Source organism: Annulohypoxylon maeteangense (genome assembly GCF_022496945.1).
Source record: "Annulohypoxylon maeteangense strain CBS 123835 unplaced genomic scaffold GGS22scaffold_1, whole genome shotgun sequence".
NCBI lineage: Eukaryota > Fungi > Ascomycota > Sordariomycetes > Xylariales > Hypoxylaceae > Annulohypoxylon > Annulohypoxylon maeteangense.
In genome coordinates, this window is record NW_025953248.1 from 2,723,544 (window position 1) to 2,736,437 (window position 12,894).

The 12,894-nt window shown below is 47.2% G+C and overlaps 6 protein-coding genes across 6 annotated transcripts; 3 read left to right on the top strand and 3 right to left on the bottom strand.

Moving 5' to 3' along the window:
* Window positions 1-291: 291 nt before the first annotated feature.
* Window positions 292-1,433, top strand: GGS22DRAFT_11386 (uncharacterized protein). Its single transcript, XM_047958028.1, has 3 exons — window positions 292-1,003; window positions 1,061-1,128; window positions 1,203-1,433. The coding sequence occupies exons 1-3, from the start codon at window positions 878-880 to the stop codon at window positions 1,318-1,320; spliced, it is 312 nt and encodes a 103-aa protein (XP_047824116.1). The 5' UTR covers window positions 292-877; the 3' UTR covers window positions 1,321-1,433.
* Window positions 1,203-3,159, bottom strand: GGS22DRAFT_150479 (calcium-dependent phosphotriesterase). The gene is made up of 7 exons (XM_047959311.1): window positions 3,014-3,159; window positions 2,921-2,955; window positions 2,124-2,858; window positions 1,859-2,061; window positions 1,649-1,732; window positions 1,569-1,585; window positions 1,203-1,346 (listed from the first exon to the last, which is right to left on the bottom strand). The coding sequence occupies exons 1-6, from the start codon at window positions 3,062-3,064 to the stop codon at window positions 1,572-1,574; spliced, it is 1,122 nt and encodes a 373-aa protein (XP_047824117.1). The 5' UTR covers window positions 3,065-3,159; the 3' UTR covers window positions 1,203-1,346; window positions 1,569-1,571.
* Window positions 3,160-3,280: 121 nt separating this feature from the next.
* Window positions 3,281-4,487, bottom strand: GGS22DRAFT_150480 (uncharacterized protein). Its single transcript, XM_047959312.1, has 3 exons — window positions 4,281-4,487; window positions 4,085-4,209; window positions 3,281-4,027 (listed from the first exon to the last, which is right to left on the bottom strand). Exons 1-3 carry the CDS (start codon window positions 4,326-4,328, stop codon window positions 3,979-3,981), a joined length of 222 nt encoding a protein of 73 aa, XP_047824118.1. The 5' UTR covers window positions 4,329-4,487; the 3' UTR covers window positions 3,281-3,978.
* A 61-nt stretch (window positions 4,488-4,548) lies between these two features.
* On the top strand, window positions 4,549-5,951 carry GGS22DRAFT_11404 (mitochondrial 18 KDa protein-domain-containing protein). Its single transcript, XM_047958036.1, has 2 exons — window positions 4,549-5,058; window positions 5,125-5,951. The coding sequence occupies exons 1-2, from the start codon at window positions 4,841-4,843 to the stop codon at window positions 5,801-5,803; spliced, it is 897 nt and encodes a 298-aa protein (XP_047824119.1). The 5' UTR covers window positions 4,549-4,840; the 3' UTR covers window positions 5,804-5,951.
* GGS22DRAFT_11400 (AN1-type zinc finger protein) lies at window positions 5,952-7,355 on the bottom strand. Its single transcript, XM_047958034.1, has one exon. It carries the CDS (start codon window positions 7,042-7,044, stop codon window positions 6,100-6,102), a length of 945 nt encoding a protein of 314 aa, XP_047824120.1. The 5' UTR covers window positions 7,045-7,355; the 3' UTR covers window positions 5,952-6,099.
* Window positions 7,356-7,434: 79 nt separating this feature from the next.
* Window positions 7,435-10,863, top strand: GGS22DRAFT_194413 (Rad4-domain-containing protein). The gene is made up of 3 exons (XM_047965502.1): window positions 7,435-9,793; window positions 9,847-9,884; window positions 9,932-10,863. Exons 1-3 carry the CDS (start codon window positions 7,548-7,550, stop codon window positions 10,657-10,659), a joined length of 3,012 nt encoding a protein of 1,003 aa, XP_047824121.1. The 5' UTR covers window positions 7,435-7,547; the 3' UTR covers window positions 10,660-10,863.
* The last annotated feature ends 2,031 nt before the right edge of the window (window positions 10,864-12,894 follow it).

Sequence of the window (12,894 nt, forward strand, 5' to 3'; positions counted from 1 at the left end):
GATTACCTATATAATATACTTTGTTTCTTTTTTCAAGGAAAGAGCCAATGCTGGTTCATCCTTAGTATATATAGAGTACCTATTAAGTACCTTGTATTTCAAAGTTTGGGTAGGTGCTATCCAGCAAGCAGCCCCAGAGCTTCAGGTCCACTATAACATCTGCCACTGAATCTTAAGATAGCTAGGTGCCTAGGTCCTAGGTGACTTCCTAAAGCTACCTACCTCTCAGGTAGCTATCGTAAGTCGCCAAGTTATTATCACGGATTTTCATAAAGTACATATTAAACCCATATTTATTTCCAACAATGCACACTAACAGAAAATCGTCGGGAATACTAGAAAAGAAGTGCTGCACATGATCGCCATGCCGAGATTTCCATTAGTGAGTGGTTATACCATCATCATCACTAATAGCTCTCTCTCGTTATCTCATTATGATCTATTAGCCCGACATTAGCAATATTTCAACTTGCTCTAGAATGTTAGAGGCATGTATTGTAACGGAAATACACAATACAGTTTATCCTAAAGTCTAGCAAGACCCAGTGCCATGGATAACGAAGACGTTACGAAGCATATTTGCCAGGAGGAACCATGAAAGATTTATTCGCGCTCATAAAACACCAAAAAGCTAGCACGCACATGTGAACCAGAGAGATGGGAAAGCTTATTTTTCAACCTAACATTCAAGCTGAAAATATAGACCATGATGAACACTGATGTAAGATCGACAAAGATGCGAGTCAAGACCTACAGCAGAGGAGTCTGAATTTCCAATATAAAATACTGCCGTTCAACCCCCAGAATTCCGCAGAATGCTGGAATTTGAGCAGACATATCATATATCGTATATTATATATCACAGTTCCTATCAAAGATGAAGCTCCTCAATCTTCTACTTCTAGGCCTCGCGGCAGAGAGTCAACAAGCTGTGATTAATCCAGGTCATAACCATGAGCGTGATGTGGAGCAATGGGGTTGGAACAGATACCAAGCTCACTGTGTAAGTTGCAGATGTCCACTACAAAACAACTATCTTGCTAAAGCTTACACCTCTTAGATTATGTGTGTCGAATACCAGAGGACGCAAATTGGCAACTACAACGGGAGCATCGTGATCATAGAACAGTAATAACCCCCTCCTTCGACATATCTGATTTTCATATGTAATTATAACGAACTAACATTTATTGATTTTCTAGAGCTGTAACTATATGCACAGATCAGGGCCCGTGTCAGAATTTCAACTATCTGGACACCTTCCACCGTAGCTGGGCGCCCCCCGATGCAGTCCAGGCTGCTCGGAACGTTTGGGGATAAATGGACAGAAAGTTGCTTATCATGACCTAGTCATTATCTGAGCTTTGTTTGAACACGTTCAATACAGGATGCAAGATTTTGAGTTGACGTAACTATTAGGGTATGGGATAGGATATGTTTACCAACTCAACTCCCCTCAGTTCTCTGTCGGGTCTAGGGATCGGCAAGATCTCGCGTGATTGCCATCATATGAGATTCTCCCCGACTGGTCTCCCTAATTGAAAGCTTACACTTGGGCATACACATACCATTCAATATGCTCCATCTGTGAAAAGTTAGCATTGGTTATATATGAGTCTTGATAGTTTGAAGAAAAAAAATCTCTCACATTTTAGTTGAACTCGCCAAAGTCGCTGTTGAGCACAGATGAAAATCTCCCCAGGTTTTCCGAAACATAGATCCGTACAGCCTCCTATCTCAGTATCAGCAAAGTGCTTGGATGGATAGCACCAATCTATTACCAAGTATTCGATCATGGTAAAGGGAAGCGAATGGTTAGGTATGAAAGGTATAAAAGGTGATATGTGTCTTCACTCACCAGGTACCTCAATCAGCCCAAGAGCCAAACCTCCTGGACTCCAAACCTCAACACCATCCCCACACGCAGCAAACACATTCCCCTGGTGGTCACATATTATCGCCGTCGGCACACCTTCTTTGACATAGGCAAAAACGCGTTTGTTTGCTGCGAACGGGCGGCCATGTTTCCGTATGACGTCGAACGCGTAGATAGTCGCCGGTCTATAGATAGGTATATTAGTCCTGACATACCTGCTATTATGTATGGAGGGAAGCATGTATACCCCGGGGGATAGTTCGTTCCATTCGCATGAGCTGCTCCTGTGTCGGTAACGTATAGGGTGTTTTCGGCACTCATTACATCTATTGCTATTCCCGTAGGTCTCATAAACCCATCTGCAACGACACACAGATCTCTTGTCCTGGGATCAAAGTGGTACACCTGATTCGGCAGCATCGGTAAGGGCCTGATCTCTTTCTCGAAGCCGATCGATGTATCTGTAAACCATAGGCCCCCCTCCATATCCCTGACAACGTTTTGGATGGAGTTGAAAGGCTTATGAAAGTAGCTAGTCAGAATAGGTATAGGCGGCTTTCCTGCGGGCATATACCAGAGGCCGCCAGATTCAGGAACTTGAGTGCCCTGAGAACAGTATAAGACTCCGTTCTCGTAATGACATGCACCGGCCGGCATGGTCATGGACGAGGGCGGCCGTAGTTTCATCCATTCGACTTCTTGGATGGCGTTATCGGGGCCACGACGGAAATTTATCTTTGATATCAAAATTGTTGGCAGTAGTGAGCTACTAGTGGACTGTAGAAGATCCGACGTGATATAGAGTTCGTCCTTTTCAGGTATATATGCGCAACCACCGTGAAAGAATGGGTTTTTCGACGAGTCGTCGGAAGAGAGTAAAATAGACCACTCCGGCCTGGACTGCGGCTCACGGCCGGCGACTGTTTCGAAGTCTGTGTGGTATTGTTTAAATATGATGTTATTTGCATTTGGCAACAACTTCCTGTTGGTAAGTAGTTTAGCACTCAAGAGGAAACCCGGAAATGATTGCAAGTATTCGCTAACATGTATGGTCTCGTTCCGGGATCAAAGTCTACAACCTAAGAATGATGCTTAGTATGAGGTGGGGTTATCCTTTGAAATTTACCGGTGACATACTTGAATCAGTGAATCCCATGACTTAATGTCTGCCTTCTTTATGGACGACATTCTAGAAGTTTCCGCGTGTCGGATTCCTGGAATGACGTTATATTTGTAAGGTGAACTTGCAATGTCGGCCGATAAGTGGTAGGTGTATGTACCGGTAGACTAGGGTTACAACGCCCAGCTAGTGCGACCTTTAAGTGCTCTTCAGGTTAACAATATATCTGATTTGCATTATACACAATCCGGTTCATTCTTTTGTTTATAAAATGGAATAAACATCTCTAATCCAGCTGCTTGCTTTCTTCAGACAGGTTGGTGTTTTGAAATGACTTAACCGTCGCCATTTAGTGTGCCAAGACTCGAGATATCATAGCACAAGGTGCGCCATTGGCCCTCCTGGCTTGAAAAGGAAAACCACATCATGCAGGTCGATCATAAAAGTAAATAGTAATAGGCACCAGCGCCATAACAATATAGACTGATGTAGAAGACAAAGCCATCATGCCGGGATTGATACCTACCTAGGTACGTATCAGGGCAAACACTATGCCCATCCTCCTTGTCTGACTGAAGTTCAAATTCCCGGTTATGTCTTGCTGTACTACGGCTAGGAGCCTGCTACTAAATAGAGAATAATAGTGAAACTAGCTGAGCTAGTTTTGGTCAACAATGATAGCTCCTCTGCCATGGAGTGGTGAGTCTGGGTTATATGAGATTGTCGGAGCCGAGGCGTACGGAGATACTTCATAAGAATTTGAACACGAATATCAGTGAGCTCCCAGGTGAATGGTTGATATTGTTTATTCCATCTATGTCGTTTGCGGACATGAAGTCCTCAAAATATCACAAAAGACTTCTCGCAGATTAGAATCCTGAGCAAATATCAATGCTCTTTCGCAGGTTGGCTGCTCTCGTTGTGACCATATCTATATGTACAGTCGACCGGTATTCCAGGCCGATATGATGCTCAATCAACTCTAATGCTTCGCCGCCTTTTCGTCCGCATCAGCCTGCTTTAAGAAGTTCCTACGATATGTCAGTATTACAATATTACATTGACGCGGGATATTCGGGTATGCGCACTGGATGAAGTCGGCCTCGTCGGGAGTCGATGCGTTGATGGGAGGTGTCTGAGTAATCTTCTTGCTTCCGCCCCTTAAGCTAAGGTAACTGCCGCCGAACAAAGTGGCGAGAACACCCATTGCGAGCTGGAAAATAGAGACAATTAGTATCTCAATATCGACTAGAATTAGGCCAGAAGTTCGCCGAGACTACTCACGTAGTGCGAGCCGACCTGGCGGCCGAGGACGTTGTACATAGCAACCATTTTGACGGTGTGGACGAATTGACTCCGAGCGAATGGATATGATAGGTGCTGATATCGAATCGACGATGGCGTAAGAGTCTGAAGGGTATTTGAAGCTGTGGAAATAATGCTCAATACTCAAAGAAGCTCCGAATTGAAATCCCCAATCTTCAATCTTGGTCTAGCCCAAAATGGCTTAGGAGTAATCGCATTTAGCAAAGAGTCAATCCATTAACACCGGGGTTTATCCGTCAGAATATCTCGGCTTTTTAAGGTTATTGACCGGACAAGGGGAGGATCGTCCGAATGCCGACGGCGACGTCACCAAATTTCTGCCGTCGCAACCTACGCTAGCATTTACCTAGGTGCATACTTCTGACTCTGTGTTTCTTACTAAAGCCCATTATATCCCCTTTTGCGCAAATATTGAATCTTCTTCCATATTCAAGTTCTTAACTTCTCACTCTCGCTCATTACATTAATTTCCCTAGTTACTCCAATTAATTACTACAGTACAGCTGAACTGTATCAAGATGTGGTGGGGAAAAGGGTCAGACAAATCAGAAGCTTCGAAAGATAAGCAGTCGGAAGCCCCGCCAGCCACGGCAACGAAGGCAGATCCCCGTAAAGATGCTACACACTTCGATCCCAACAAGCTGCCAGAGCGACGCGAGCTACCGAGAAGCTTGCAGACGATCGTGGATAAGTCAGACAGGGATGACAATTTCTTTGATGAGCTTGTAGAGGGATAGTGCGTCTCTCCGTGAGGCCTGTCTCATCATGCCGTAGCCAGATGGACTAACACGTTATTATTCAGTGCGCCCGACTCTACCGAATCCAACGTTCGATATGCCGCCTACGCAAACAGACTACGAACCGTTATGCTTTCCGCCCACCGTTATGTGGCTTATACGTCAGACATAGGAGAATCTTTCCGACCGGTCGCACATCCGTGGCTAGTAAGAAGCGCATACGGTATATCGTGGGCGTACATCTTAGGTGATGTCTCGTACGAAGGCTACAAAGCCTACTGGCAAAACCAGCGGACATTAAACCCACAACTGGTGCTCTCCGCGAAGGCACAGAAGGCTACCGGGTTATCTATCCCGGCATCTTTAGACACTCAACCCGGTGTTGTATCACCCTTGGAGGATTACCGAACCGTCATGGTTCAGCGAGGCATATTCCAGAGTATCGCCTCTATGGGACTTCCCGCGTTCACAATCCACAGTGTTGTCAAGTACTCGAGCAAAGCCATGAAAGGCATGAAGAACAAGACGGTCCGAGTATGGGGTCCTATAGGTCTCGGTCTCTCCGTCGTTCCTTTCTTGCCCACGTTGTTCGACAAGCCGGTCGAGAATGCGGTTGAATGGATGTTCCACACAGGCTTCGCCGCATATGGCGGAAAGGAGTATATTGGCGATTCCCCAGCAATAGGACGAGAAGCGGCTTTGACACACAGGCCACAGCCGAAAACCAAGGAAAAGGAATTGTAAGGTTATGGATACCAGGATAAAGGGTGGAATTGTGATATTCACGGCGTATGGGAATGAATCGTCTCTACTTCTCGTTCAATCTTGTTTGATGTCGCTGAAGCCTGGACTAGGGATGGAAGAGAAACATTTGGCATCGCGAGGTGTATCTGTCGAGCAACAACGCTCCATCTATATCAACCCCTTAAATGTAAATAAACGCTGCCTCCAGTCATCGCCTGGTATATCGTCCCCAAAGTGCAATGCTCGTAAAAAAACGCCGTCCCATGATGCAGCCCGTCATATCCCATAAAACCCCCTCACATCTCAATCAAATCCGGCGGCGGCCCTATGCCCCTCAGCAACACTATCGTGTTCCCACTAACCAGCGCCGAGCCGACCTTCTCATTAAACTCCAGCACGCGTCCGCCCTCCACATGGAACACCCTCAACTTATCCCTCTCCTCCGAAGACTGGTTATTCACATTCTCGATCTGCAAGCTCTTCGCCGCCGCATCCAGCACGCGTCCAATAACCCAATCCTTCGAGTAGAAGAACTCGCCCTTATAATTCTTCGCCGTCGTCGTCTCCGCCTCCGCCTCCACATACACGTACACCCTCTTCTCCGCAGCCAGCTTCGCGTCCCCCTTCGCCGTCTTCCGCAGCTTATTCACAGCCACTAGCCGCGCCGACGCCGTGCTCGGCTTCGGCTTCGGCAGCGCCCGGCTCGCGGTCTCCCGCTTCGCGGCCCCCCACGCTTTCAGTCGCGCGAACGCGGATCGTGTTTGCTCTGCTACGTCGAACTGTGCGGGCCGCGCCCCGATCGGGATTAGGTTCGCGCAGTCGTGCTCCTCGCGCAGCCGGTGCTTGAGGCAGTAGTCGCGGTTACAGGTGGTGCAGTGCACGCCCGGGACCAGGGACGTGCCGACCACGGTCTTGCAGTCGTGCGCCGCGCAGGGTTTCTGTGTCACAAGATCGCGCATGCGTTTTCCTTCACCCGCGGATGGCCGCGCGAGTTGCGCTTGGCGCTTGCGCGCGGCCCAGGCGCCGGCGTCGGTGCATCGGTGGGCGGTCTCGCTGCGGTGGTCGAGGCAGAAGGTCTTTTTGCAGGATTGGCAGAAGAAGGGGAGGAAGTCGAGCTGGTTGCAGTATTCGAGTTGGCAGTGCTTGCCGATTAGCGTCGCGTCCGCGCCGCTGTTGCTGTCTTTGTCCATTTTGACGTAGCTTGTGTCGTCGTGGGAGTCGGGTGTTGATGAGGACGCCATGGTTGCTGCGGTTCGAGGGGTTGGATTTGGCTTATATATGTGTTTATTGCTATACTTAGGTGAGCGAGCGAGTGAGTAAGTTGGATTGGAAATAGAAACAAGTGATGGTAGGCAGAGGTGGACTCGTAAGCCTTGGGGATGGCGGCGTTGATGATTAGGTGATGGAGGAATAGTCTGGAAGGAGCTAGCGGACCTTGGGGGTTGTTAAGACCCGATGGTGGCGGGGCTACAGGTGAGTTGGGGCTGAATATTGCGCTGAACCTAGCGGCTATTTTAGGGGTAATCGACCCGTCAACTCCACTAACTAGTCCAAATTAAGGCTTAATTGAAACTCAATGGGACTTGGAGTCACGAGGTTTCGCGTTTTCGATGACGACAATCAACTTTCATCAACGAATTGCTTATCCAGCGTAACTAGGGACGGGAGTTGTTGCCTTCTATTAACGTGTTCAGCTCTACTTTACTAATTTTAATTTCTTAATGTATTTGTCACCACAACCAAGATGCCTCCTTACGTGCCGCGCAAACGAGTGCGCACTCCGTCACCAGAGAATAATGGTCAGGCTACGAAGAAGCCCGATAAGGGTAAAGGGAAAGCCACGGCGGTAGTATCTTCACGGACTCGAAAGGCCACGCTGTTCGACGATTTAGATTCTGGCTCTAAGAGAGGCTCAGCTGAGAAGACTAAATCAGCAGTGCAGCAAATGCATGATGACAGTGATGATAGCTCTCTCAGTTCGCTCTCCGATGTCGATTTTGAAGATGTACCAGCTGCCAAGCGACAGAAGGTAAACCATGATTCGGAAGAATCAGAGGACGAGGACATGGAATTCGAAGATGTTCCATCTCATGAACCCGAGCAGCCCGAGCCCGAGATAGAGCTCGAAGGTGATCTTGAGTTGACATTACACCAATCCGGTTATGTTCCATTAGTCAGCGAACTAGGAAAAAAGGGTGCTTCAAAGAAAGAGAAGGCTATGCGTATCACAACACACTGCATGCATGTCCAACTTCTACTCTGGCATAACGCAGTCCGGAATTCCTGGCTATGCGATAAAGAGGTTCAGGCTATCATGATTTCCCACCTGCCGCCAAGGCTCTGGGAAGAGGTAGATCGCTGGAGACGAAATAGTGGTTTAGATCTCCCTGAGGAGGTTCCGAAGAAGAAACCCGCGAGGGGTAAAGGAAATACTAAGGGAAAAGGCAAACAACGCGCTTCGACGTCGACGAGAAATTGGAGTGATGCAGCAGACCGACTCGAAAAGGGAGTTCCTGACATGAGCCACGGTGATCCTTTATTCAGGCTTATGAAATGCCTCGTCTCGTGGTGGAAGCAAAGGTTTCGGATAATAGCCCCTGGTTTGCGCAAATGGGGTTACATGAGCGCGAGAAGACTAGGCAAGTTACGATCGAGCTTCGAGACAGAAGATCATGATCCAGGACGTTTTGGTGAACGAATCAGAGACCTTGAAGAGTTCAGGCAACGTGCCCAGGACTGCTCTGGTAGTCGCGATCTTGGCTCCCAACTGTTCACGGCGCTATTACGTGGTCTTGGACTTGAAGCACGGATGGTAGCAAATCTTCAGTCACTCGGATTTGGGAGGAGTAGGGTTGAGGAAGCAGAGGACGAAAATAGTGTTCCGGGAGCTCAAACAGATCCCAAGAAGCCTACCGAATCAACACCAAAGAAGCCAAATGGAAAGAAGAAGAAAAGTCCTGTAAAGCCAACGACCCGTCGGACGAGGAAGACTGACAGTAATGCCCTAAGAATGGAACTGGACGATTCGGATGAGTATGGAGAGCCTCTCACAGACGAGAGCGATAACTCATCGATTGTTGATATTACGGATATTGCTCGTCCGAAGCGAGCAGAATCGAAAGCCTATGACAAGGACCTTGAGTTTCCCCACTACTGGACCGAAGTTTTGTCGCCAGTGACGAAGAAAATCCTCCCGGTAGAGCCCATTGTTAAGGCAATTGTAGCTACTAGTAGAGACCTTATTGAATCTCTGGAACCACGGGGAGGTAAAGCCGAAAAGGCGAAACAGGTTATGGCTTATTGTATTGGATTCTCCGAAGATGGCACTGCCAAAGATGTTACGGTTCGGTACCTCAAGAAGAATATTTTCCCTGGTAAAACGAAGGGGTTCAGGATGCCCGAAGAGAAGATACCCATATACAACAAACACGGCAAGGTTAAGAGATATGACCAGTTCGATTGGTTTAAATCAGTTATGCGAGGGTATGTCAGAGGCGACAGGAAACACCCGATAACAGAGGTAGACGAGGAAGAAGACTCGACTGAGCTTAAGCCAGCAAAACCAGAGAAGAAAGAAGTCAAAGAAGGAGAGGAGACACTCCAATACTATAAGACGTCCAAGGAGTACGTCCTACGACGTCATCTCAAGCGAGAGGAGGCTCTGCTGCCTGACGCGGCTCCCGTCAAAGTATTTCAAATTAAGAAGAAAGCGTCTCAAGTTGAAGAGGAAGATGTATATCTTCGAAAAGACGTGGTAGCAGTGAAGAGCGCAGAAACATGGCATAAGCAAGGACGCGCTCCGAGGGATGGGGCTGAGCCGCTGAAACATGCTCCGTACCGAGCGGCAACGACTAACCGACGAAGGGAAATTGCCGAGGCCGAAGCACTAACAGGCCGAAAGGTGATGCAGCCCTTATACAGCCTCGAACAGACGGATTGGATAATACCTCCTCCTATCCAGAACGGCGTTATTCCAAAGAATGAATATGGGTACGTTCATTTTCAGCCTCCAGTGTCTCCAGGTAAGGCTAACATCAACATAGGAATATTGATATGTTCGTTGAACATATGTGTCCAGAGGGTAAGTTGTATACCATCACTATTTTTACTTAGCTAAAGGAGATGTAGGTGCCGTGCACGTTCCGTACCGTGGTGTTGTTCGCGTCTGCAAACGACTTGAAGTTGATTATGCGGAAGCTGTAGTCGGATTCGAATTTGGTCATCGGATGGCCGTTCCCGTCATTCAAGGTGTGGTCATAGCTGAGGAGACTTATGAGCGTGTGATGGAAGAACTCGAAAAAGACGAGGCAGAGCGAGCGAGAAAGGAAGACGAGAAACGTCGCAAAGAGGTACTGGCAATGTGGCGGAAGTTCTTGATGGGATTGAGAATTGCAGACAGATTTAAGCAAGATTACGGTCATCTGGACGAGTCAGTGGAAGTCTTCGGGCACGATACTGGAACCGACAAGGACTTCGAAGCTATGCGCCAGAGGGATGAGGATATGGCGGGTGGGTTCTTACCTGAAGGATATGAAGAGGAGGAAACGACTAAAGTAAAGGAGAATAAGGAGAATAGTCGCCAAACTTCAGGGTTCTTTCCGGTTGCAAATGACGAAGAGGACGATTCCGATGACGGAAACGATCCCTTCGAAGTAGACTTTGGGAAAGAGGAGGCCGATATCCTGCCTAGTTCGCCCTCTGAACAGGAAGTCCCAGTTCATACAGCTCCTAAGAAGGCAGCTCCAAACCCCAAAGCCAAACCAAAGCAAACTGCACGAAGGCGAACTCGAAGGAAACGGGTTACGTCTTCGGAAGATGACGATGACGAAGACTTTGTAAACTCGGATAGTGGTTAGTTTAAAGCAGCCAACCCACAACAATTCATCTTCGATAATACAATCCAGTCAACTCATTCAATCATTTGTGTCTATTATTTCATCCTATCGCGATCGACATTTAATGTTGAGAAAGACCTTCAAATGCAGTAGCCCCCACGAAGATTGAAGATGATAACAAATGGCACGCCCACCTCCAACTTACTTTACTTCAAATATAGATGGACCGGTTGTTAATTCCATTCTCATAAGTTGTATGGGGCCCTAGCTCTTTCTATCTCGCCCTGGTTTCTTCAACTTAGTTTCATTCACGTACAGCTGCCGTTTACCAATCGCTTCACATGATTTCCCCCTTCAAAAACATACTAATCCACTCAAAACCAAACCGATTAAACATACCAATTCACTAATTATTCAACATAGTCAATCATGGTCCGAAGGATCGTCCAAGACGAGCTCGAGCAGCTCAATTCTCTACATCTTTCCTACCTGGATCAATTAAGACAACAGTTCCATCAACAGTTTCCCAACACGGTCGGCCAAGGACACCAGCACTGGGAGGAGTTTATGGAGTTCGTGCGCCTGCAGATCCTACCATCCTCCGAACGGGGTGACTCTGCGGCATACAGACCTCCTTTCGAAGTAGTATGCAGGTTCAAAGAATGGAAGATAGAGGAATTGGAGAAAAAGATCGCTCATATCGAGTCAACTCATACTACACCTCAGACCGCCAAGGCTACTCCGGTCAGCAAGATTTTCCAAAATAAACGCCTATCCCAGAATGATGACGTCGGCGGCACGAAAACTAGCAGCAGCCAACAGGGAGCCGGTGCCACCAAACCAGAACCTCGCAATTCACACGAGAAAGAGGACTCAGATCCCCGGGATTCACGCAAACCTCGAGATCTCAAAATTGAAGAATCAGTGTTGCGAGTCGCGCCATCTTACTCGATGAAGGACTTACGCGCCGTAATGCGTATGGCTTGGCGTCTATCGCACAGTGAGGAAAGTTGAATGATTTCTGGCATCAACCTCGTGAGGTCCTCGTATGTCAAATAGGCCGAACCGATACATCAATAACAAGAAAGAATTCCATTCATACGTTCATGGATGGTCGGCTATGATGCCATACCTCTCATACATTATCATAAGTATAAGGAAATATCGCATCTCTAACTAGTCCCAGTCCAATATTCGTAACAAACGAAAAGACATACAAGCCAGCAATCCTTAGTAAGATTAGTTATGTATCACGTGACATGATGCGACGACAAGGTTGACGATATGACGGTCTGTTTGAAAATCACTCAGCAGCCTACAACTTTCGGATTTCAACGATTTCAACGAACATCTATTTCCCTCTTACCTAAAAACCACTCCTAAGTACCTACATGTCCGAGTTTAGTTTGCTCGGTTAATAGTTATTATAGCAAAGTCCACGCTGAGACCTCGTATGTGTCTTAAGCTTCTAAGGAGCTACTTGAACTATCCACTAGGAGCTCTTCAGCAAGCTCTACAATTACTGATGTTTAATAGTTCTACTTCTAAGGTTGTTATGCCATCACATCCAACACAAGTTTTTCTATGTCTGCGGTATCGGTTCGAATCGGGTAGGTGCAGCTCGGATCGTGTCTTCGCCCTATGGGAAGTAGCTTGAGCGGGAACGTTGCAGGATCTTGAAGAAAACGGGCTGACGTGTTGAATTAATAATATCTAGATCTATCTCGGAGACGCGGGGGGGTAAAGGATTTCCCCAGATCTCGGTGCTGGTACCACAGCGAAGGTAGGACGTCCCAGTTTAATCTAGCATCGAAAGATGTCTGATCTCGATTGGCGATATTAATTACAATCTTTCTGCTTTACGAAGTAAAGCTTGAGGTGGAATTACGGTGTGAGTTCCTCGTAATGGTACGTGGTGCAATGATAAATGTTCAACAGTTGGGATATCGATGGGAGTTTACCCCTGAATCATTGTCCCCTTGCAGTGAGGACGGTTCAACTCACATGAGCCGCACCGCCATCATATGATCATTATATACTAGCTTGGAGGACACTATGGTAATTTGAGATACATCACCTTATCTTATTTTATTTGCTCTTCTGAATTGTGTACTTTATCAGGCATTGTTGTAGTGGGTCAAATCGAAGCGGCCGCGATTCCATGACCCAAAGACCGATGCTAATTCGTACAGATAGCACAATTCCCATACCACACTTATTAAGATGCTGTGTAGTGAATCCGGCTTGGCTACATGA

Bases quoted from the DNA above. Each gene is read 5' to 3' on its own strand.
- GGS22DRAFT_11386 (XM_047958028.1), top strand. From the start codon at position 878: ATGAAGCTCCTCAATCTTCTACTTCTAGGCCTCGCGGCAGAGAGTCAA. The intron at 1,004-1,060 runs GTAAGTTGCAGA...TACACCTCTTAG, and splicing joins ACAGATACCAAGCTCACTGT to ATTATGTGTGTCGAATACCA. The intron at 1,129-1,202 runs GTAATAACCCCC...TTGATTTTCTAG, and splicing joins AGCATCGTGATCATAGAACA to AGCTGTAACTATATGCACAG.
- GGS22DRAFT_150479 (XM_047959311.1), bottom strand. From the start codon at position 3,064: ATGTCGTCCATAAAGAAGGCAGACATTAAGTCATGGGATTCACTGATT. The intron at 2,956-3,013 runs GTATGTCACCGG...CATCATTCTTAG, and splicing joins CATGGGATTCACTGATTCAA to GTTGTAGACTTTGATCCCGG. The intron at 2,859-2,920 runs GTTAGCGAATAC...ACTTACCAACAG, and splicing joins CCCGGAACGAGACCATACAT to GAAGTTGTTGCCAAATGCAA.
- GGS22DRAFT_150480 (XM_047959312.1), bottom strand. From the start codon at position 4,328: ATGGTTGCTATGTACAACGTCCTCGGCCGCCAGGTCGGCTCGCACTAC. The intron at 4,210-4,280 runs GTGAGTAGTCTC...TCTATTTTCCAG, and splicing joins GCCAGGTCGGCTCGCACTAC to CTCGCAATGGGTGTTCTCGC. The intron at 4,028-4,084 runs GTGCGCATACCC...GACATATCGTAG, and splicing joins GACGAGGCCGACTTCATCCA to GAACTTCTTAAAGCAGGCTG.
- GGS22DRAFT_11404 (XM_047958036.1), top strand. From the start codon at position 4,841: ATGTGGTGGGGAAAAGGGTCAGACAAATCAGAAGCTTCGAAAGATAAG. The intron at 5,059-5,124 runs GTGCGTCTCTCC...GTTATTATTCAG, and splicing joins GATGAGCTTGTAGAGGGATA to TGCGCCCGACTCTACCGAAT.
- GGS22DRAFT_11400 (XM_047958034.1), bottom strand. From the start codon at position 7,044: ATGGCGTCCTCATCAACACCCGACTCCCACGACGACACAAGCTACGTC.
- GGS22DRAFT_194413 (XM_047965502.1), top strand. From the start codon at position 7,548: ATGCCTCCTTACGTGCCGCGCAAACGAGTGCGCACTCCGTCACCAGAG. The intron at 9,794-9,846 runs GTACGTTCATTT...ACATCAACATAG, and splicing joins ATTCCAAAGAATGAATATGG to GAATATTGATATGTTCGTTG. The intron at 9,885-9,931 runs GTAAGTTGTATA...AAGGAGATGTAG, and splicing joins TGAACATATGTGTCCAGAGG to GTGCCGTGCACGTTCCGTAC.